Source organism: Lethenteron reissneri, chromosome 6, assembly GCF_015708825.2.
Source record: "Lethenteron reissneri isolate LAM-NWPU_2019-01 chromosome 6, ASM1570882v1, whole genome shotgun sequence".
Taxonomy (NCBI): domain Eukaryota; kingdom Metazoa; phylum Chordata; class Hyperoartia; order Petromyzontiformes; family Petromyzontidae; genus Lethenteron; species Lethenteron reissneri.
This window is the reverse complement of record NC_083784.1, coordinates 1,975,543-2,000,432: the sequence shown is the minus strand read 5'-3', so window position 1 is coordinate 2,000,432 and position 24,890 is coordinate 1,975,543. Positions and strand designations below refer to the sequence as shown.

Below are 24,890 nucleotides of genomic sequence, written 5' to 3'. Positions count from 1 at the left end.
GTGCGTAGTGGCGCAGTGCGTAGACCACTGCGTCACTTCTGCCCCACACCTCCTGTGTGTGTGTACGCGTGTTTACGTCGTAGTTTTAAAGATTGAATTACTCGCGCAGTATATACACAGCCGGTGAGTGCACCGTCCACATTTTAGTTGTCTCGATAAAAGGCGCGAGTAAATAAAGCATTTTGTCCCGAAAAAATAAAGTATTTCATTACCCGGAGCAGGAATTGAGTCATTTAACATGTATGCAGAGCCCTGGTAAGGGCCGATTATCTCGAGCCGCAGTGCAAAGATTGCCCCGCAAATCTCTGCCGCAATCGCGGCTCCATGTGGCCCTGGCGGCATGGAGGAGGAGGAGGCTGAATGGAATGAGAACGCACGCCGCAACGGTGCGACTCTGTCCGTCCGTACGGCTCAACAGACGCTGGCGAATCGCCATGGGTGTGTGGGTGTTAGGATGGCAGCACACCTCGGCGGACGGGGGGCGGGGGGGACCTTCCGCCTATCTCATGATTAATTTACGCCATTAATATATAATTCCATATATTTTTTTCTAGGGCGGTTATTTATTTTGACATGGTCACGAACAACCAAAAATGAATCTGAAAAAATACCAGGAAAAGGCGCCAAGAAGCGTGGAGTGACTGCATGCCTCGAATTATAAACAGAGACAGAAGAGAGACAGAAGAACACTTTGATGGGAGAAACAAGTGCGGGTTAATGTCATCATTCCAACTGTTCATAAATGCAAGTGGGCTCGGGCAGAATGCATTGCTAAAAATAGGTGTGGTGGTCGATGGTCTGGAATAACGACGAGGTTAATGTGTCATGGAGCAAGTCGGGTGCAGGTACTGAGTGGATCGGTGCATTGCTGCATTGCAGGAGGTGACGGCAGCTTGAGAGGCATTCATCCGGCAGTGCGTTGGCCGTGGTTGATGATGGTGAACACTGCAGGGGCTGGGGGGGAGCTACTGCATTGGTAGTGATGGAGAAGGCAGGTCAAAGGTCATCTCAGTTTAAATAAGCACAGCGGCAGTGCTCATCTCCATTGGTGGCCATGAGATAAGAGTAGAGAGTCCACCATCCGCTGGTGTAGAAGTGCAAGACGAACATACCGAGGGGCACAGAAGGGTCGTGACAGGAGAGTGAGATGGTGCTTTGTAGCCTGGTTGGCATCTGCAAATGTGTCGGGGCTGATCGTAGTGGACAACGTAGCTGAATGGCCTTCCGACAAAAAAAAAAGTACTTTTTCACTCAGGAGTATGATAAGCAGCATATATATACGTCCTGAATAATATAATGGATTAATATATTATACATTTGTGAAGAATTGTCTATTTGCCTGTGCATTATTTGGCGGCGCTTCCAGTATTTTACGGGCCCTTTGTGAGCATCAGGCTGTGGCGATGGAGGTTAGACTCCACTCACTCATGGTCGTTATCCGTCAGTCTGAGAGATGAAACTTGAGATTAAGAGACGTAAGTGAGCCGTCGGAACGCCGTCCCTCCTCCCACTGCGAGCAATAATGGCGTTGTTACTCAGAATGGCTCTGCTTAATTTCCATTGCGTTGGAACAAGTGCTGTTAGCGAGCACCTATTAAGGCGGTGGTGTGCTCAGGACCACGCCTGGTCACCGTTGTCTCCCCAGTATGTGAATTCCACTTGGCCACCGGGGTAGAGTTTGCAATTGGGATCTACGGATGAAATTCGCCCTGCAAATGTAAATCATTACGATTATATGACATACCAAAAAAGTAACCACACATATGTCTACCGCCGATTAAAATACATGGACTTTCCCGGTTACGTAAGAATATCCAGCACTTAACATGCGAGTGTTTTTGAGTCTGCTGTACACATTGTGACATAATGTTTGTGCTTGAGGTTGCTTGTGAGCAGAAAAAAGGCGGGTTGGGTGATGTGGAAGGAAAAGGGGAGGTTTTCTTTGATGAGTGGAGCATTGGAATTCTGTGGCTGATCCTAACAGCTGATTGTTAGAAAGAAGAAACAGCAATTGAGTCATCTTAGCTCACAAACTATTTCCACTGCTGTGATAAAAATACCAAAATGGGCAGTCTGATCTAGCAACTGAGCTTCCTGTTTCTTTAATGCACTGGTAAATGCATTTTGATTCAACACGATTTTTCCACGTGTATAGCATACGTGACTTTTGCGCGCCAGCTAAATTTTTACATTTCAATGATTTGGGCAAACATAATGGTTATATACTTCGTATAATTGCTTTTGGTGCAGCATATTTTTTTGGCAATTTGTGGGTTTTAAGAAGGGTTCATTGTGACGATCATAATCACTGACGTTCTACGACACTTTCATATTGCGGCTTTCTCGAGACACTTAATCCCCCGGGCTTAACTTCCCACTGAATATTTACCAGATCCGCTGGCAGACTGGAGTAGGTGCGCGACCAGTAGCCACACAGCTATAGCGAGATGTACCCTGGATGTGGTGTGCCGGGTGGGAAATATTTATCTTGGTCACCAACCCGGGGATGCCGACGCGGACAAATCGCAAAGCGACCCGGGTCACCGACCTGGACAAATTCAATCGGCAACGAAGCAATGGCTTAAGGTCGCTTTGCTGTACAAAAGTGGAGACTTCAAGCGTTTTTGTGTCCACAATGCTTGTCCTGCCATCATGCTTCATCTTAAATTTGTGCTATGGATAAATATACCAGTGAGGTATTTTTTTTTGCGCATTGTTTTTAGGGGTTACGTGTGCGTGCGTTTCATAGGGTGTGATAGCGCTGTTAAAGCTCTATTACATAGACACCTAGCCGACTAACAAAAAAAAAGAATCTTTTTATTTCTTCATTTATTGCATTTTTGGGGGGAGATGTTAGTCGCCGCCTTTAGCTCATAAAAATGCCAGGAACCGTTTGTGTAAGAGCGCCGTCACAATTCACAAGCGAGGGACAGCTTAATGACGCGTGTAATTCCACGGTGCATGAGTACAGTGGAGTGCGTGCCACAGACAACGTGCTGGTCTGGGTTTTAGTATACCATTGTATATTAAATGACCAAATCCTCTCTATCTGTCAGCGTGCAGATGTCGTCCTGTATTTACTGCCACGTTACAAGCTCCTCTTGCTTGCAGATACTCTCTGCTTCCCACGCATTTTCAATTTCCTTTTTCACATATTTTTCACCCCCCCCCCCCCCGCAACCATATTTTCACCCACACACCCAACAACATCCTTCCCAACACCTCCTCACCTGCTCCCACTCATGCTCCTGGAACTCAACACTGCTCATAAGCCTCCCTTTCCCACCCCCCACCCAGCCATATCCACATTTTCCATTCCTTTCTCCCGATCCCTGCAGCCCTCTCGCAGGTCACTTAAAACTCACCTCCACCGTTGCTGATTCCATGCAGAATTCAGAAACAGAAATGCATGAGCTTTTTTTTTTACACAAAGACAAAGATCCCCCATATAGCCTTTCAACAGATCTTCGGGGCAAGATTCTGTCAGCGAGGAGCACCTATGAAGGCCGGCACGTCACACGAGGGGGTGGGTGGTCAGCACCACGCCCGGCCGCCTTTGTCTCCCCAGTGGTGATGTTTACTACACACCACATCAAGTACTCATCAGCCAGTGAGTCGACCTAGGGGAGGCCCAGGACCGATTCAGATAATCGTCACTGGTGTTGGCCATGAGCGGGAATTTAACTCAAGTTGCTGGGTTCGTAGCGCAGCGTAGCGCTAACGGTTGCAATACCGCTCCCCGCACACACACACGTGCACCCACACATGTCAGCGGTATATATATTTTTATATACCTCTGCCGGCTTACGCGTAGCAATTAATGTATTTATTGCGTGCAGGATATCAAACCGAGCGAGAGCCGCACGTTGTCACTTTGAAATTAAAATGTACGGAGGTGGCGTTTGCCAAAAGGCTCGCTTGCTAGTCGGCCACAGTAAGTGCTTCATATTGCACGCCTCCCTACAACCGCGGTGACAGATGTCATTGTGCGACTTCAGTTGTTGTCCTGTGTAATGCGTTGATCGCGCTTGCGCGTGCCCAGTCTGCGTCCGGGGAAGCGCGCAGTAGATTACGTTTAATGCACGCGTTCAATTTAAAAATACCGTTAACGTCTATTCATCAGCGTAGCGCCTTGCCCCGTAGCACTCGCCTTTATGAATGCAATTTGTAGACGCTAACCATTGGGTGGACATGTCGTTATGCGCGCACAGCTGTTCTCTCTTGCGTGTCAAGCTGCCCACTGCTTATTGTACATCATGTGAACAATCCCCACTGACAGGCAGAGACACTGTTTGATGAGGTAAAGATTATCAGATGAATACATTTAACCCGGGTCACTTAATGGACGCCTTTTTGTTATGTCGTTCAAACGGAGGTCAACTGTCACCGTGGTGCATTGCAGGAGATTAATAGCAATATCAACTTGGCCGTTTCTTAAGCAAAGGGCTGTGCACCATAAATCACACGTTCCTCATTACACTGCTCTGTCTCGTTGTGGGCCATTGATGAGTAAACTTGCATTGAGATGTTTGCTGTTCATCTGTCACTCGGAATATAGGTTTTCTGCAATGCGTCGCCGATCGTATATTCGTTGCCTATTGTGTTTTTATTCCTCCCCCCTCCGTACCTTGAATCGCTCCCCAACGATGCATTCGCTCCAGCGCGCTCTGTGAAGTCCCAAAAGTCGACTGTACTGTTCACATTACATTGTGACACGGCGATATATATATATTACCCTCCTTGATCATTGCATCCCAAACCTGCCACTCCCCTGCTGAGTAGCGTCTTGAGATTCCATCATCATAACCTTAATTATACTTCTTTTTGCCCATTAACTAAGAGTGCCTGCCCCAGCTTGGATTGAGCCGCCAACAGATTAATCCGGGCGCAAGAAATTACATTTAGATGGTGGTAACAGATGATGTTCAATCTTGTTTTTAGAAAATACGTTTGATTTGTGGAATTGTTTTTTTTGCCGCCGGTTTCCTCTGTGGTGCAGTGGTTAGCTTGACGGGCTTGCAACACAAGAGGTCGCCAGCGTGATTTGATTTCCCGGCGTGGCAATTGAAACAGCGTTGCAAGCTTCTTAAACCCCCCCCCCCCCCCCGCCTCTGTCCGCCCAAGCAGTTGCAGAGGGGTGCAGCAGTGTAGTCGATCGGCAAATCACATGTGGTGGGATCAACTGTGCGTGCTCCCACATCTTTCAAGTCGGCTGGCCAGCACTGAAGAGTTATATTCTCTCGTAGCGTTTTCGGGATTTCCCTGCAGTGTACGCTCTTCTGCTAGCAGCGGCATGAGTAAGTAATCGCAGGGCCTGCGCCTTTTACCTATTTTTTATTTGTTGGTGTTTGTTATCCGCAGTCATTGTGGCGTTGAACTACTAGGGCCGGGTTTATTTTTTAAGCGACCTAACTGCCCGAGGCGTCTCAAGCCCAGTCACGTTGCGAGTGAGCCGTTGCATCATCCCGGCTGCCGTAATTAATTTTGACACAGTTCAAAACACCAGTCGCTGGGGCCTAAAATATTATAATGAAGTCAAATGTCACACGGTAATGTGAAGCAGCAAGGCGCAGGTACGAGAGTGAAGTGGGGGGGGGGGGGAATTAAGCCTTCAGAAATGTCATGAAATAAATACCGTGCACATTTACAGATCTCAATCCAGGAGTTAACTTGGGGGGGGGGGGGAGGGGGGGAGTAATAAATCTGGCATTAATAATACAAAAACGTATATTGAACCAAGTTGGCCCAGTGCTCATTGGCTTTTGGCTCTAGAGATGAGGGATCAGCCAAATGAAGCCCAGCTCAAGTCATTGGCAAGCTCTTCTGGAAATGATGTCAAACAGACACACGCCGTCAACTTGTGCTTATCTGCTGCGTGTACGAAAAGTGGCGGGTTCCCTTCACGGTGTCTGCCATGGTGGGTGAATGCGTGCAAAACATGGCAGAAAAACTTGTGAAATTACCCACATCATATTGCGGAATCGCCCCTGCGTGACTGCTCACCGTGATTAAAGCCGGCCTTGCATTTTGTGGGCGCATTCTGTCTGTCGACCGCTTCAAAGACAGCGTTTACTTAACCTGCGATTTATTCGAATGAGGTTCCTGCCGTGGTGTAATGCTTAGCTCGCTGGACTTACAATCCAGGGGTCGCCGAATCAATCTCTCTCTTTAGTGGCAGTTGAAACACAGGGCAGACGACTTCAATCCACCCGCCTATGCCCCCACAGCAGTGTAAATGGGCAAAACCACAGTTGGTTGATTGGCGGGTCACCTGTGGTGGGATGAAGTTTGGGTCCTCCCTCCTCTTTCAAGATGTTTGGCCAGTGTGGAAGAGTAGGCCAATGTACCCTTAAGAGGGTCTCTCTGGAGCCTCCTCTCGTGGAGGACCTTCCGGCAGCAGTGACGCGAGCGTGCAATTGCAGAGGCCTGCGCCTCGATCGTTACTGCGGGTCGTGAGAAATGTTTGTTGTACAAACTGAAATTGTTGTGGGCTGGAAAATGTTCTTCCGGTAACGAATAATCATTGCGGAACAATGGTGCAACAATTGTTCCATGTGTCTGGGTCAAAGTGAGTGAAAGCAAGGTAGGCAATCGGGTTGCTTTATATTTGTTGAGCTTCATTTCACCGCTTGAACGCTGTTGTTGTTGTTGTACTCGTTCAATACTTCCAACCTAAGTCGCAAATCGGTGATGGCCTTGAAAAAGCTAAACTTTGAAGAAGAAGATGCACTTTTTTTTCAACTGATGAACACATTTAACACTGTCAGAAATCTTCCGTATTATGGAAATGGATATATAAATGTTAGTGGCTCTGCTCAACTCTTATCATAATCTTACTTTTGTTAACTTTTTTTTCACATTTGCAATGCTATAAAAAATCATTCTAGATATGTGGTGTTTGTAACAAAACGTAAACATCGCATTGGAGGTGCAATTATTCCTAATTTTTTTCATCAATATGTTTTCTTTTACACTATTTATTGTGTATGACAATAATCATAATGCCGATACAAGTGAGCAGTGTTTTTCGAAATGCACCCATACCTACTGGACAGCTTTGAAAAAAGAGCTTCATAGCTCATCAGATTTCTGCAGGACAAATGAAGATTCTGATATATATTGCACTACACCCAAGCATCATTGCTAAAATATAAATACTTACCAAAATAACTTAATTGTTTTGCAATTTATCGAGGCGACACACGTACGGCGGAATGCGTTGGGCGACGACAACGTTTCGGACGTCGCACGATGCCCGCGGGATGCGCCGAGAAAGTGTGGCGCTTGGCCGCCGTGTTTAGCTCCGAGCGAACGCTTGTGAATGGATGTGACAGTGGCAAGAGAAATGATAGCGCTGGTAAATGTCGCGCGGTAATAACATAATCTCACTCGCCGCGGCTGGGGAGGTTTGTTCCGGATCGCCGCTCGGTCCCGCCAGCGCGGAAATATAAACGGGGTTTTCGTGCCGCGGGCCTTTTGTGCGGTCTCGTCCGCGGCGGCCATGCTTACAGATTACAGCTCCGCCCCAGATTTACCCACGCTTTCACGTGGTCGGCAAAAATAAATAAGGACCCCAAGACGTCGTGAGCATTTCTTTCGCCGTGAGAGAACGCAGCATTCGTTATCGCAGTTTGCCACCGAGCTGATTTCGCGTTGCTCAAGTGAGATGCGTTGCCATCCCACTTCTACGCGATTGCAAGTACCACAGCCTTAATTTACGCCAAACACATGCACTTAGTGTTGTGTGCGTAGCGCCGATCTTCAGAGAGCTTATTATTGGTCCGTTGTGAGATTAGCTTGAATAATTAGCAACATCTAGTGGCTTGTAGAAGGATTAAGCGTCTCGGTGAGAGAGCTCGCGGGGAACAACACAAAGTTTTCATTGCTCTCCTACGACGAAGGCGACGCTCTTATTGGTGATGCTTCCTGACAAGGACGCGGAATTGAACAATCATGCTGCCTGTGCATACTTTGACGATGCACGCGGTTTCACCTGCGGTTATGCGTGTGCGTATTTTAACGCGTGGGATCCTGCCATGGTGCCATGGTTTAGCAGCGCGCTTGGCTTGCGATCCAGAGTTCGCCGGTTCAATTAGATCTACCGACAGTGGCGGCAGGTGAAATAACGGTGCAAGTTTGTTAAATGCTCCCGCCTCTGTCCCCATCGGCAGCGTAAATGTGTTCGGCGCGGTTAGGCGATCGGCGGGTCTCACGGGCAGTGCGGTAAAAATGCGGATACTCCCACCTCTCCGAAGATGCCTTGGCCAGCGTGGAAGAGTAGGGTCAACATGCTCTCTTGAGGGGGCATCTCTCGTGCTGCCTTTCGTGGAGAACCTTCAGGCAGCAGTGGCGTGAGCAATGGATTACAGGGCTGCACCTTTACCTTTGCTACAATGACAGACCGCCATCAAATCTGAAACGCCACTCATTTCGACCTCCCACATTAATTTGTGCCTTCGCATGGCACGTAGAAAGGCGTGACCGAGAATTGCAGGGCTGCGCCCTTACCTTTTACTGTTAATACTGTACACTGTATGAGTGTGGAGGGTATTTTTTCTGCTTCATTCTTCGTGTTAATCTCTTAATGCATTCGTGGCACGCCTGTCCGCTGGGTGCAGGTTTGAGGAGGGTACATCTCTGCAAGCGTCTCTGCGTGAGAGGATTGAAAGCCTCTCCCGCTGGCTGGACGAAGCCCAGAGAATCGTGGGTATTCAGCCGGACCCAGACAGCGAGATCCAAATCCAGGAAACCCTGGATAAGGTCAAGGTACCACACACACTCTCATTTCACGCTCTGCTAAAATATAAATTGTTGAGACCCCAATGCGCTGACCCATATATCATAGAATACACAGTGTTTCAATGTACAGATATGTAAATTTATTAATTTACAAATCTGTAAGAGGTCATTGGCTTTGTCGTGTGACAGTGACGTTGATAGATTTTTGTGCCGTTAGAATTTCTTATCGGAAGTGAAATTTGCAAGTGGAAAAAAATTGGACGTTAACCCCCTTGCGCCCCCTCCTTGCCCCCCCCCCTTCGCACCCCCCATGCCCCCCCCCCATGCCCCGACCCCGCCTGTCTCCTTGCCACGTTACATGTCAGTGTTCTAAATGCGCGTGCTCTCGTCAACGCACACTTGGTTCTGGGGCTTTACTTGTGAATGGTGCTTTTGGCACAGACGACGGTGAAAAATATTTAAAACTGCAAATGTTTCTTTAAAAAAGAAATCTACATGAAAAAATTGCATTTTAAAAGCTTCATTTTCTTTGAATCTCAAATTCAAGGAACCTTTTGTAAATGTTTATAAATGTACGGTGTCTAAAAGCATGTAGAGATTCATGCTTGGAATTACATGAGGAAAGAGGAACACACATTATACACAACGTGCTTGCCACAAATGAAGTACAATACCTTGATAATCTCGTCAAGGAGCAGAAGCCATCGAACAACGACGGTCACCGCATTGCACGCTTTCAGATGCGCTGCTTCTGGCCGTCTGGAACGCTCTTCCTTCCGACATTAGGAAGCCACTGGAGCTATGCAAATTTAAATCTAGATTGAAAGCTTATTTATTTAGAACTGTTTTTTGCATTTAGTTTTTTATCCAGCCCCCGCACCTCCGATTGCCACGGTTGGCTACCTACGGTTGCGAAAGAAGTGCAACATGCATACATTCATACACAGATGAGAGACTCTACACAGGATAATGACATCATCCGACCTGGCAAGAAAATAAAGTGGGATTGAGCAGGATGGCCGATGGTCATGAATAATAACTAAGTGGCAGCTAAAGAATTAAAGTGGTTCACGTGCAGGTGCTGGGCTGCTTGGTGGGGGCAGGTCTTCATTCAGCAGTGGATTGACCATGGCTAATGATGATGATGGTGGTGGTGGTTAATGAGAAGCAGCTCTTTACTCTTCTTGGTTCTTTCGGTAAAGTCAAGAAGATGAATCCCTGCAGTCACGAAAGCTTTAAATCGAAATTCAGCTCTTTACTCTCAACTCACCATTGACCCAAACAAAAACAAAACTGTAGCAATGAGTTCCTTCTGAGTTGATGTGTCTTTCTAATGACTTTGGTAGCCACGCATGGTCATGTGCCAGCAAATCCTAAATTAAACAAGCGGATAAGTCAGTGCAGCACTTGTGATAAGTTTACAGGCGCATTTTTATCCACCCGTGATTGACTGCTTAAGAGGCCGTTAACAATTCATGTTGCCACAAGCAAAACAAAGACATGCAGGCCGCAGTGTCCCATAAATATTTGACGGGGTGACGGGGCCACTTTTACTGCCCCTGCTCATAAACCTTCTGACTAAAAGCTGCCGTCTAAGAGCAGGAGTGAGCCATGCTAGGCAAGCGCCACACACACAGTACCCCTACCCAGCATTATGCAGGTGATGAGGTTTTCCTATGATGATTAAATACTCGTCAAAGGCGATGCTTAGGAGTGCCGGTGAGGAGATGCGACTGAAGTTAAAGCCCAGGCTTAAGGCCTTCCTCTGCGTATGACTCACCATCTCCCACCTTATCATACTTTGAAGATATAAATACAATCCAGCAGATACTTTGTTAACGAAATTAGTGACTATAATATTCGTCGATGGATTGTTGCCGTTTTTTTACTTTCATCAATAATGACTGGCCGATGAACAACGCCTTACGACGCAAACTAAATTGATGAGTCTGAATGAAGGTGCGTGATGTAAAAAGACATTATCCATAGTTTTTATGCGTTTGTTAATTGGCTGGAACATGGCAGTTACCTTGGCTGATGGTCCTTTTCTGGTAAATAGACAAGACAGAGGGCTGTATCTTTTACACCAATAGCGATGCCTTGCCATACAAATTAACGCGTGACGAACGAGCAATGGTAAATCAGATTACGTGTGAACACTGGCGAACTCTCACCACGGCATAAGTATGAGTTTAACATTGAGACTTATTGTGAATATAGCCCTGCAAGCATTTGCTACCCTCTCCCGCTCTCAGGTCAACGAGTTGCCATGATTCAGAGTCTGATAATTTGAATCAAAGAATCAATAAAAATGTTTTAACATCGTGACCCCTGCAGCCACTAGAGGCACTACATTTGACCACATTGTAAAAACTGAATCAACTTTGACAATGTGGTGCACTGTAGTGTCTAGCGGAGGCAGGGTTCACAAGAACGAATTAAACGGCAAGTTATGTTAACAATATTCATATTCAGCCCTCTGTCAAATCCACTGCCGGATGAAAGCCTCGCCACGTTGCGTAGACCGTGTGGGTTGTTCGACCACACTTCTCCACGGTGGTCAATGTGGATTGGTGAAGGGAGGGGGGGGCGAGGCGCAGGACTGGTTCAGATATCCATCGCCACTTATTGTCCGCCATCTCGGGGAATCGAACTCGGGTCACCATATTCCACAGCGCAATTCACTCACCCACCGTGCCACCACTCCTACCCATACAGCAGCAGCATACATGAATCTAAAATTATCAATTCTAGCAGCACACGCGATTCGATACATGTATCTCGAGCGAAACAATCAGTTTTAATTGCTCAATCAATGCTTCATTACACCCCCAATGCATGTGTTTGCCCTCATGTCTTGTCTGCAAACACATTGCACATTGAGAAAGATGGTGCGCGCTTTTGCTGATCGCGTAACACAAAGCCTCATTACATTTCCATGCTGAACATATGTTAAATAGACGCCAATTAATATAGCTCCCATTTGCATCACTTTACTGGAATTATCAAGGAAATAAATGAATCCCCCGAATATTGGAGTAAAGTTCGATAATACTTGAGAATATGAGACACTAATTGTAAACAACAATGCAATAACTAATAGATGTGTAACAGTGCACCTGGCGAGGTAATTGCACAGCTTAGATATTCACTCGATGTTATTTAACATCAGTACATCATTGTTGCTGGATAATATCACGTAGTAATCGAGTTCATGCTTACATATTTGACGGTATATTTTTTTCCCCACACTTAATTCCAAACTGTTCTTTTGGGGTCTTATCATGAGATAAATAATATAATCCATTAGAAAATTAAGGTTAGCAGTGCACACCATATCTTGAAGACATTCTAGATTTGAAGCTTTCGTGACTGCAATGATTCATATTCTTAGGTTTTTTCGGTAAAGTCACGTAGGTAAAAAACATAAAAAAGTAAAATAAAATAAAAATCACGACGTTTCGGAGGCAACGCAAGCTTCCATCTTCAGGTGGTACCGTCACAGCCACGACAGCTGTATCAAGTAAATGATACAGCTGTAAAAATCACGACGTTTCGGAGGCAACGCAAGCTTCCGTCTTCAGGTGGTACCGTCACAGCCACGACAGCTGTATCAAGTAAATGATACAGCTGTCGTGGCTGTGACGGTACCACCTGAAGACGGAAGCTTGCGTTGCCTCCGAAACGTCGTGATTTTTATTTTATTTTACTTTTTTATGTTTTTTACCTACGTGACTTTACCGAAAAAAACCTAAGAATATGAATATCTTGAAGACATCTTTTGCGGGACCTCTGCAGAAAAGCCCTTCATCGGCATTTTGTTCCGTCACACATTCTGCTCCAAGATTACACTGGTAGGAACCTCCTGGTTACATCAGCCCACAGGGGATTATTGTGTCCGTCCGTCCATCGTGCATCCAAGAATGGGTGGGGCTGGGTGGAGAGGGGAGGGTGGGGAGGGGCTGGGTGGGGAGGGTGGGGAGGGGCTGGGTGGGGAGGGGCTGGTCACCCCGTGGTGCCCTTATAAAACTCAACGTTTAACCTACTCACGCCGGCTTGTGCCCGCCCTCACAATCGGGCATATTTTCGGAATACACCACGCCGCCGTTGACCCTGGCCATTGACCGAGCAACCCAACTTTCTACCAGCTCCCTCCGCAGGAATGTGTTTGCATGACAGTCGAGCCGATAGTTTTTTTTTCATTCTCAAAGCTAAAATTTATACATTGTGAGAATCATTGAAAAGATTTTAAGGTTTATATTTTTTTCATATCAATTCTTCTTAAACGTATATCGTACATCAATATATATGAAAGGGAAATTTGTGAATATGTGTGTCTGTTCGAAATGTTTAGTATACTTCCCAACATGCAACAAACTTGAGAATTGGCATGTGGGTAGCTTCCAGACTGGACACAATGCAAAAAGTATAAAAATATACTTTTGTATTTGGGGGGGGGGGGGGGGGCGCAATAATGGATATATTTTGCACGGCAAGTGAGTGGTGACGTCACATCTGTGATGTCACCCGCATGCAGCAGCGTCACGCAGTGTGCCTGCTGACGTCACGCATCCTCCCCACCCTCCGCGTAGGCCGTGTACTAATCTAAGACAAGAATCCAAGTCTCGGGCGAAGCCGGGTAGTAAAGCTAGTTCTTAAATATATGTAATTGTTGTTATAGCAATAACTCAAGAAATATCCAAGGCGGTGCTCTCCGTTTGCCTGGGTGCAGTGTGGGCGATGTCCTTGCCCAGTACAAGCCCAGCTAACTCAAAAACTCAATAAACAATTAAAAAATCCAATTTAATGATGTTTTCCTCTGTGTGCAGTCATTAGTGAATGGTCTTCACCGCCAACTTGCTACACATGAGAACTTGGTTATTAAGTTTGGGTTCCTGAAAGCTGAAACGTATATTCGAACTCAGGATCTCGGCCACACTGGGCTCATTGCTCTGACGCCCTGAGGAACCCAGCTTACTCACATTTTGAACTCTAATACTTAACCAGTATGGTAACAGTAATCTTAACTCCAACGTGATTCTCACCATCGAATTTGTTCAATCTAGTGGAGTCAACTTGCCGTGCATAGGTTTATCGGGGAAATTAATTTTCCCAGGATACATTTTACAGGTTTGATATGTTGCCATAAACACCTTTAAAATAATGTAACTATCATAATAGGGCCCAACAACTCGTGTAACATCTGCGAACTTGAATACCGCTTCTTACATGATGCTGATTTCAGCTATGTCCACAATTGTGCAAAGGTTATTTTGTAAGCACAAGGAGAGGAGTGACATTGCATGACCCTTATTTATGGGGTCTGGCATCTGTGACACATTTTGTGGGTTCACACGACTGGGGTTTTGTATGCTCATTGGCATTTGGTTGTGTCGTATGGCGTTACCGGGACTGAGTTATTTTCTCTCCTGGGAAGCTGTCTGGCTTTCATCTAAAGGCCGTTCAGTGGAGCCAGCTGTTATTAAAACAACTGTCATTGCATTGCGATCAATGAACTCCTGTATTGATTTTGACCAACTGAGCTTAATGCACATTTCCGCATAACGCCAGGAAGTGAGAGAGAGACATACTCTTAGGTTTTTCGGTAAAGTCACGTAGGTAAAAAATTTATAATAATAAATATAACTGAAATAAAAATAGAAATACAAAAATAAAAACTCTCCTCTTCTTTTTTGTATTTGGATTGTCAACCAACATCGTGTAAAACATCGTGTAAAACATCAACCCCCTTAAACTTGTATTTAAGAGCTTGACTCTTGAAATTTTGCCTCACTTGAGACAGTAAATTTAGCTGTTACGGTCCCACCTGATGACGGAGACTTGTGTTGCCTCCGAAACGTCGTGATTTATTATTTTATTTCTATTATTATTTCAATTATATGTATTATTATTTATTTTTTACCTACGTGACTTTACCGAAAAACCTAAGAGTATGAATCATTGCAGTCACGAAAGCTTCACATCTAGAATTAAGTGAGAGAGATACTCCATAACTTACCGTATCGCCACTTTACGTACGGTGGTAAGTAACGTCTTCGCTTCAGATTTTTACCCAAGTGTTGGAAAAAACAAGGTGAGCATATTTGGCCCCTCTCAAAGATAACTATATATTGCTCTCCAATTTTAATGCCCTCCTGGAACAATGATGAAATGACATCACTTGATATTTCTCAGTGGACGAAGAAGTGAGCGCGAAAGAGAATAAAAAGCAGCATTCGACGTGATCAAATCACAAAGCAGCCGCAGGAAGGTAGTGGGCAGGTATACATAGGACTATTGGTATATTAGGCTATGCTACTGTAATGGTGATTAATCTGCTATCCATCTGTCACTGTCACTCAATGGGCCAAAACGGTTGACTGTGTGGATTTAAGTAAAGTACCAGCACAGAAATTTTCATGTAAAGACTGCCGCCATCTGCAAAGCATGCGTGAAAAATGTATGCGACCTTTAGATTTTGACAACATTCTGACTCCCGCGTGATGATTTTCAGCCCCCCTTTATTTTCACACTCGCAAAATGTACACATTTGCATGATGCCGCAAAAACGTCCACCGCCGTGGCAATATCGGCGGTGACCGATGCCGTTCGAACCTCGCGCCCGCCATGCACGCGGGATGGAACACCCGGTTTGCCACGAACCGGCAAGCGTCGCTTTTTTGTCACAGACGCTCACGCGTTCCACCACGTGACGGCTCTCACCCCCCCTCCCGTTCTCCCTCTCGCCAGCATGCCCCAGAGCTGGGGCTGGCAAGCAACGACAGAGGGGATGGCGTGGAGAGTATGATTATAATCTGTGGCAAATGCTGCCTTTAGTCCTAGGCTTATTCGGTCTGGCAGTAGGGCAGCAGAAAAAGTAAAGATGTCGCGGGCGGCTAAAACTAAAGTCTAGCCCGAAACCGCTGCGGTCATTTGTAGTGACTGGCACGTGTAGCTTTCTCTTTGTATTCTTGGCCCGTGGCAGTTATTTTTTTTTTGTTAAGCGCTCTGCTGCAATGCCCTGAGATAAAGGAGAGGGAGAGAAGCAGTTGCTTAACGTTTCTTTCTTCAGTGAGGCCAATGGCCAGTGGGTGTTGTGGGCCTATAAAGTTTCAAGGTTTGGTCGAATTTATAATTTATATAGATATGTTACTATTTTGGTTTCTATCGTGTAAAAAAATTGCAATCAGCCACAGGCTTATGCAACATTAAGTTAATATTATTAATAATCACAATCATATGCAGTGTAATAACACTAAATGTGTTCTTAGCACAGTTGACTATATACGGTGCGAAATAAGTTCAACATACATAAGAATGAAGATGGCTTTAACCAAATAATTAGGACATCAATGCAGATTGAGTTGAGTGACAGGATCGTATGCTACTTGTGTGTTTGTATATACATATACGGACAGGAATATTGTCAAGGGAGTTCACATTTTAGGAGCAACAGAGGAGAGAGAGAGAGAGAGTCACTTCCCATCATGGAGTTTTGTTTAAGTGTCCAGGGGTCAGGCAGCATCTCCCTGGAGCCAAGGGGTGCACGGCAGGACTTGTTGAAGAGCTCCGGGTCAGGGCTGAGGTTTCTTTTGTTAGTGTTGCTTCCCTCATAGCAGTGAGGGTCATTGATGAGATAAGCGTTGAATTCTAAAGTTTATAAACAATTGGGTCTTGCATCACCAGCCAAGGATTCCAACCTCGAAGCTGTTCGTAGAAGTAGGATTGAAGTGCTATCTTGAGATAATGCCACGTTTGTTCAACTTTTTCCGTATAAATGTATTATTTTATTTCGAAGTAATTGCAGGGAATGTGTTCGGGTGACATTTTTACAGAGCTCCCTGTAACTTATACGTTACAGAATGCCGCCCTAAAAGCTCGCGTGACAAATTGAGCAGGTGAAATTATTTAAACATCACAACAGAATGAGGTTGTGGCTTGAATATATTATTACGTGTGCTGTTCCACGGACTCTTTCGCTAGATTTATAACAGATATTTCAAAGTCAGAGTGTTGGCATGAGCGTATATATAACACTGTGAAAATAATAACAACAACATTGGATTGACAATACTGTACATTCTTCTTCTTATTTGTGTGTATATTGTATACATGTTAAAAGGGGTGCTGGCTGATGGTCCAGGATAATAGCAGTGTCAGCCATGGAGTAGTAGGCATGTGAAAGGGCGTCCACTAAGGAAATGAAGAGATGAAATCGGCTCGCGTGCTTCGGGGCTATGCGGATTATTCCATCGCTTGATCGTGAAGGAGGGCAATGGCTTGGGTGAGGCCTTAATCCGGCAATGGATTGATCATGGCTGATCATGATGATGATGGTAGATGGAATTAAATCTGAACCATGATACTCATTCCAATTGTCTTCGTAGAGCTGATGTTGACGTAGAGCAACAACTTATTTTACTTTCTGGTGGTTAAGCCAGATAATTGCTTTAGGAGTAGCGGAGTGGTATATCGCTGTGCTGATGTCGCCTTCGTATGTTGTGCGTCAAGTGTCCGCATCTGTAGCTTGCCATGGCTTGTGCATCAGATGCGGCCCAGAAGCTTGGCGGAAGATCTAAGCCATTGATGTTCTGCATCATCGGGTCTTTATGCGAGGAGGAGTTTGTTTGTGACTTCGTCTGGACTCATTCTAATAACATTTAAGTACACATATGATTCGTTTGTGTGTGTTTGTGCGCGCGCTTGGGGAGCGGTGGTGCAGCGGTTAGCATGCCGCGTTGTAAACCCAGTGTTCAATTCCCACTCACGGCGAACACTGATGACGATGATCTAAACCTGGGCCTCCCCTAAGGCGACAGCCTCATGAGTACCTGGTCTGCTGTCTTAATCATCGCCACTCTGGAGACAAAGCCAGCCGGCCGATCGTGGTGCTGGCCACCCACCGCTTCGTGTGTCGTGCCGGCCTTTATAGGTGCTACTTGCTAACAGCACTTGCCCCAACAGTCTGTTAAGGCTGTACGGGTATCCTGTGTATTTGTGGATGAGCATGCAATATGGCACTACGTGACACCTTTCACATCTCTCGCGGTTCATTGCAAGTACGAGCAAGGGGGTGCAGCTTCCCGGTTCTCCTGTGCCATCAAGTTACCGATAACCGCTATGTGCAGGCTGGCGTCAACGGCAGTGCATGTAGCTTGTAATTGATTGGCTTTATTGGGACGTCGGCGATCCGGCACAATGCAAATTCTTTGTGGGAACACCGTAGGGGGTGAGGTGAACTCTGTGGGAAGGGGTGTGAGGGCATGCATAACATGTGTTCATTAGGTATACGTTTATTAGGCCTGCTTATCCATTTATTTAATTATTTGTTTTCCCTCCCCTTCAAAGAAAATGTAATGCGCAAAAGTCCTGGGAGTCATTTTGTGAGTGGGGCCTGCTGTTAGCATGAATAAATCACTTTACATCACGTGGTTTCACGCACCACCAAGGGTCTCTGTTTGGGGAGAGAGAAAAAGTAAAAAAAAAATTTTGCCGTTTCAACAATGAAATGAATTAACAGACAATGCACATCTCCTCCCGTCAGAAATTTATATTTGTTTTCGAGCCCATCATCTAATAATAGGCCTTCCAGACCACTGTGTTTCATATCAGCAATGTATTTCGGCAGTTGGTTTTGCTTTTCTCAAATGCTGCTGGATAATATTGCTCCAGAAAAAGCCAATAGGTAAATGGACGGCAACATACCTTTAGTTTGATGGACACGCAGAATGGAGTTTTGCTCATATACGCTTTATAATATAATTATAGAAAGCAAGCATCAGTTTAATCTGTAATCGTGTCACGACTGCCCTGCAATGAGATGAATTAGCGAAACAAAAAAGTGAGGAAAACACAACTTGTAAAGTGCAAGGACAAGAACGCTACTTTTAAAAAACGAAATGTTCACACAAATTCTAATCAGTCCATCCATATGTCAACATCTCTCGTAACCTCGAAAATATTTTTTTTGCTACATTTAATCTCCAGTTTTGTGATTGTGCGAACAGCACCCAACCTGAGCATCAGTTTGCAGGAACACAGACGCGCCAAACAGCAGTGGCTGTTCTTGGTAATTTCAATAAATGTAGCCTCCCGACAGGAGATCATTTTAAAAGTGCTCCCTTTTTTCATTATCAAATGGTTGGCTTTGTGACACCGATTATGGAAAGGCAAACATTGCGAAACATCGTAGGTAAAAAAAAGACTAAACGTTGTCTTCAAACGCAGCACATCCATGCCATCTTTGATCAACGGCGGGGGGGGGGGGGGGGCCAGAGAAAGTCCTTGAACCAACTTCTTGGGATGAAATGTTGCTGCTGAGGGACGAGTCGCATTATTACATCTCAGGAAATTTTTTTTCCTACGATGGACCTTTCATAACAAACAGGTTAGAATTTTTTTCAACAGAAATTTTATCACCTTTTGCAAAAAATCCCGTGAAAAAACTCTCATCTTTGGTGTTGTACGCATTGGTCCAAGCAGCGCTCCACAGTAATGCGTGCTTCTGATTTTAAATATAAGTGTGTGTTTTTGTGCAAACATTGAATAAAGGGATTTCTGAGAAACGGCACAATTATCGCAATTGCTGTGATAGAAAATAGAGAGTAGACAAATGGTGCTAATTAGTAGACTATGTTGCATTAACTGATGGCTCTTGTATAGCTCACGTAACACTGCAATCCGCAAAAAAAAGACGGCATGAACGTGTGATTTTATGCAGGAAAAAAAATATTCCACAAACCGGGAAATTAAATGCATTATTTACAAGGATGTCTTGTTTGTGTGCCTGCTCTGAGCGTCCATTTCTTGGCCAGTATTTATCGTGGGCCTTTATACGTAACAGGTTAGCTTTTCAAAAAGAATGCTGGAGAGTGTACACTCATATATTAGTGTGGACCTTCTTTTAAATAATGACCACCCGTATCTATTATGAAGCATTCCTTTCACTTATGTAAGTCTACTTGACTTAAAGAAATGTATCACACAAAGCCATGGAACTATTTTAGAAATGTGTCCCCTTCTGAAGAATGCTTTTATAGGTGTGCTTGAAACCAACGTGTAAAAAAAATAATCTGACCACCAACAGCATTTCATGGGCAACACACATTGCATAAGGTTAAGTTAGGGGCATTGCCTTCAGAGTGTTGGTCTGTGCTCTGGCTCTGTAAGTACACCTCGTTTGCTGGCTGGATGGCTGGTTGAGTGACGGCATGCATCTCACTCTTTGTGCCTCCTTGAAGGATCACTGCAGCATCTGAGCGTGGAATGGAAAGGACCTTCGGCAGATAAATGTGCGCCGTGCCTCTGCCTTTTTTTTTTGCCGGCCCGCTTTGCGCCGTGCTCTGAGAGCCTATCTTTCTCCGTCCTTCCCTCCAGTCCACCTCCCCCAGGCTGACCTTTCCTTCAGCCATCCGTCCAGCAAACATACAAAGAGCTGCTCGGAATGCCAATCATTATAACAATGGCTTCGCCAAGAGCCCTCTGTGGTTTCAACGATTGTCATTTGCTGTTTTCCCATCGAGACTCATTACGACGTCTCTTCCGTCGTCTCTTTTTCTGCGTTGCGAAATAGGCAAATGGATGTACAGTGACCGGTGCTCAGAGAGAAACTTCAATTGATTTGTGCACGTGTGTGTATGTTTGTGTGCAGCTCTTAGTTGAGCGGTGGTATAGCGGTTAGCGCGCTGCGCTGCGAACTCAGCGGCATGGCCAACACCAGTCACAATTATATGAACGGTCCTGGGCTTCCCCTAGGTCGACTCAGCCTCAAATGAGTACCTGGTGCGGTGTGTAAACATCAGCAATAGGGAGACAAAGGCGGGCGGTCGTGGTGCTGGCCACCCACCCCCTCGTGTGCCGTGCCAGCCTTCCCAGGTGCTCGCTAACAGCGGTTTCCCAAACAGTCTGTTTAGGCTATACAGGGGATCTTTGTCTTTGTGCGTCTATTGTCCTGTGCTGGCCTATATCGGTGCTCACTAACTGCACTTGCCCCAACAGTCTGTGGAGGCTATACGGGTGTGATCTTTGTATTTGATATATTGTGGGGAGTGATACTGTTGTGCACTTCAAACCCGGCAACCCATGTTTGATTCCTAGTCACGGCTAAGTGGCCGTCCATAAATGACGTCATGCACCTGGGGGGGGGGGGGGGGTCAGACATTTGTGACGATGTGTGACGAGGGGGGGGGGGGGTTGAGAAATGTGACGTCACATCAAAATGCGCAACTTTAAATAAATATAGACAACACGTTCTACTTAATTAAATAGACTTTTTAATATATTTTTTTCTCCTACAACATCAGAGTGCAGTGGCACATTAAATATACGCACTACAATGACAATCGTTTAAAGCGATTTGAAGCATGTGTTATTTGGGGGGGGGGGGCAGAGCTTTGTGACGTCATATTTGAGGGGGGGTCTGACTTTTTGTAACGCCGTGTGACGATGGGGGGGGGGGGGGTCAAAAATCGCGTGACGTCATTTATGGACGGCCCCTAACATTTCTGGCGAATATCTGAACAAGTCCTGGGCATACCCCTAGGTTGACTCAGCCTTAAATGAGTACCAGGTACGGTGCATACACTTTAGCACTGAGGAGCTGAAGGTCGCCAGGAGCGGTGCTGCCAATGCAAACCCCCGTTGTACACTGTGCCTACCTTACTAGGTGCTCGCAAACAGCATTTGCAACCATGTCGTCTGTTCAGGCTACATAGGGTTGAGGGCGGGGGGGGGGGTCTTTGTATTTGTCATGAAATTCACGTGCAATTAAAAATGTTCCCGTACGAGTGTCGGTGAAACAACAGATGGTTTTTAGACGCTGCGCAGAATCGCTGTAGTTGTGTTTCACATGGAAGAGCGTGCAAGAAATATTAATGCAGACATTCGTGGCGAGCCAACACAACACGCCGTTCTATTCCGTCGAGGAAATAGAAATCAACCCTCGTTTTTTTTTTAATATAACACAGCACATGCACCGCGATGTACTGGTGGATATTGTATTATTATTATTATTGCCATGCCACCGGCATCGCAAAGTCACCGGCACCTGAATCAAGGTCCACAATTTTCTGGAGGTGCAGAGACCCGGGCCAGTTCACACTGGCTTTGTCTCTCCGACTGAGCGATAATTTCAAGATTATTTCGTTTAACCGGGTGAGAACTCAGGAGACCATAATACTTTGATTTGCAACCGTGACTTGGGGCATTAGCTTGCCAGTAGGGACAGCTGATGATCGATGCGATGTGTATATAATCCCAGTAATTTGACGGCCACTTTTTCGAATTTTGCCACATTTGGACCCTGACACTGGCTCGTTGCGAATGACGTCGGGGATATTTGACGTCCGATGTGCAGCGGACGGCACGTGGCAATATTGCGAGCGCCATAATAACCAGGGCGGCCAATTGGAATCGAACCGTGAGCCTCATCAATAAGTGGCGGACGCGTGACCGCTAAAGCTAACCTTTGGCACGATGGCTGAACGCCCTCAAATCTGAAATTTCAACTCATTTCGCGCTCCTCATCCTTATTTTTGTTTAACCCGCGCATACCTCTCGGACAAAGGAAAATATGGACTGAACCAACAAAAAGTGCCTTACATTCAGCACTGGGAAAACAATATGTATCGGTGCCGGTTGTTGGCTCTCCGTGGTATTATTAATTTCCAAAAAACTCCTCTCAGTCCAGCTGCCAAGTGCATCTAATGAGCGGTGCTTTTAAAAGTCGCAGTCGTTCATTTATTTATGCATTTATTGATCACCCGATGTATTTTTTTTTACTTGCTGATGCATTTACACACTGGCTTTACACCTACCCACCTCGCTTATTGAATGAAGCAGAGATTTGGCAGTGACATTTGTGCACTTAGTTAGACTGACAAACGATTCTGCCTAAAGCATCTGTTTAAACGTAGCCCTCTTGCCAAGCCCATTTGTCATTTAAGTAAGGCTTTTTTTTCTGCACTCCGTACTCCAAATCCTCCAGCACACACACAAACATACAGAATATTTGTTTGCATATGTGCTGCTCGTCTTTGTTGACCTTCTCAGAGTCTGTTAAATTTAATATGGGAATGTCTGTGTGCGCGTGCGTGCATGCACGCAAAGTGTGTCTGAATTCATTAGTGGCCCGGTATCAATTGCAGTAAATCTCGGGCTCGTTTTATAAATACGGACATGCAGATGACCTGATTAAGAGATGGATGCTTTGTATGATGGCAAAAGAAGGCGTGTGTCAGGGGGGGTTACGAGTGTGAGAGAAATTAACTGATGTCTTCGGGGGTACTATCCTCACCTCCTGTGGCTGGTGGCAATCGTTGCGAGAAAGAGCGTGTAGGCCAACGTGAGCCGTGTGTCGGGGGGAGGGGGTGTCCCGTTTTTTGAATGTGCTTTTTTTTTAAAATGCCTGGCATGTCCCTCAGGCTGATTACAGCTCTGGCCGTGTCTCACGTTTTACGTAAGCACATTCCATCAGTTAGACAATTACGACTATGAATGTGAGCTGATGATATAATTGTACGGAGCGCAACGCCTCGCAATGCCCAAGTGTCTTGCGCCTCAGCCTGCCGTGTGATTTCATCCTAATTTGAAACTTAAGCGTGAAGGTCCGCGCCGGGGCCCGGTGTGCCATCGCTCGTTAATGACCGCCCTCTGATATTGTGCTCCCCCTCCGCCGCTGCACTCTTCCCCGCAGGGAAAGCTGAACGAGTTGGCAGAGCGGCAAGCAGAGCTGGCCAGGCTGGACCACAGCACAAAGGACCAGCCTCAGGGGCCCCGGCTGTCTCATGACCAGAGGGAAGGCCTGAGGGCGGATCTACGCCACCTCAACACCCGCTTTGCCACGGTACTGAAGCTTTGCTTCTGTCGTGACCATCTGCGACGGTCAACGTGACCCGACTGGAGTATCGCATCCTCTCGGGGTTGATGACTCTCAAAGTCATCTTCTTGGTTCTTTCGGTAAAGTCACGTAGAAGGGAAATAATAAAATAATAAAAATAAAACATAATAAAATTATTTTATTATGTTTTATTAATTTAAATTGTATTTTTATTATTTCCCTTCTACGTGACTTTTCCCGAAAGAACCAAGAAGATGAATCCCTGCAGTCACGAAAGCTTTAAATCTCAAAGTCATGTTTACAGTACGACAACTGCGTAGGTATTCGGGGGTTGTGCTGTTTCGCTCTCCGATATCCTGGAATCCATACATTCTTCCTGTCATCTGAGCATTCGTGCATGGGAACAGGAGCCTCCCAGAAGTCGCAAGAGATTCTTCTCCTTTTCCATGTCCATTCAATTAGCACGGTTGGCTACGTCCGGTGCAAAAGAAGTTCAGCATACGTACGTGACATTTCGTGCAAAGTAAAATGGATAAGCAACGGATAAATAGGGTCTGCTCATAGCTCCCCCATACAAAATCGGATGAGTGGAGTTTTACTATAATCACAACATTTGACATAAGCATCATTTGGGCTTTGTGAGTCTCTAACTCATTCTTACGCAGCAGGCTGTTGTGATGAAGAGGCTGTCTAATAGACCTGCATTGTTCCTGTAATTCCCTTTTCATGGAATCCACTCAAATGTACAATACTCATTTGTGACCTGTTTGAGAAGAATCAGCTGAAATCCTTTCGACATCGATTTCACAGCAGTTCTCCCAGGAATCCAACTCAGGCTGCCAGGGCTGTGTTTTTCTTGCACATGCATCATGAGACCGATGACCCTCTCAGCCACTAGTTCGTTTTTTTTTACGTCTTCCTTCAAAAAGATTACCATTACAGAATACATTTGTCTTATTTATGAGATATTTCTGGCAATGGCAAGTTCAAAGTGTTCAAAGGCTCTCGTGCTCATACGACCATGGGGAGTGTGTTCATCTTCACTTGGCGCTCCTGTGTCCTCCCGTTAATTCCACATTTCCACGTATAGAACAAACCCACTTTTTACATCGATATCCGATGGTAAAAATGAGGCAGTTAAGAGCGATAATCTCTTGCAATCACATCCCGGACGCACAAGACAACAGGCACTTGAAATCGTAATTTTTAATCGCCGTTTCCACCACTGTGCTGCTCTCCGGAGTCGGTTGAGGTGTTTGGCTGAAATGGGCTGTGTTTGAACATTATGAAATGTGCTCAGTGGGGGAAACTTGAA

General features: G+C 45.6%; 1 protein-coding gene across 1 annotated transcript in view; it reads left to right on the top strand.

Annotated features, from left to right (window-relative positions):
* LOC133353592 (dystrophin-like) overlaps window positions 1–24,890 on the top strand; it is a 639,339-nt gene that overhangs the window by 440,388 nt on the left and 174,061 nt on the right. Inside the window, 2 exon segments of the mRNA XM_061569957.1 lie at window positions 8,619–8,766; window positions 23,432–23,581. Of these exon segments, the coding sequence (XP_061425941.1) occupies window positions 8,619–8,766; window positions 23,432–23,581 (298 nt within the window).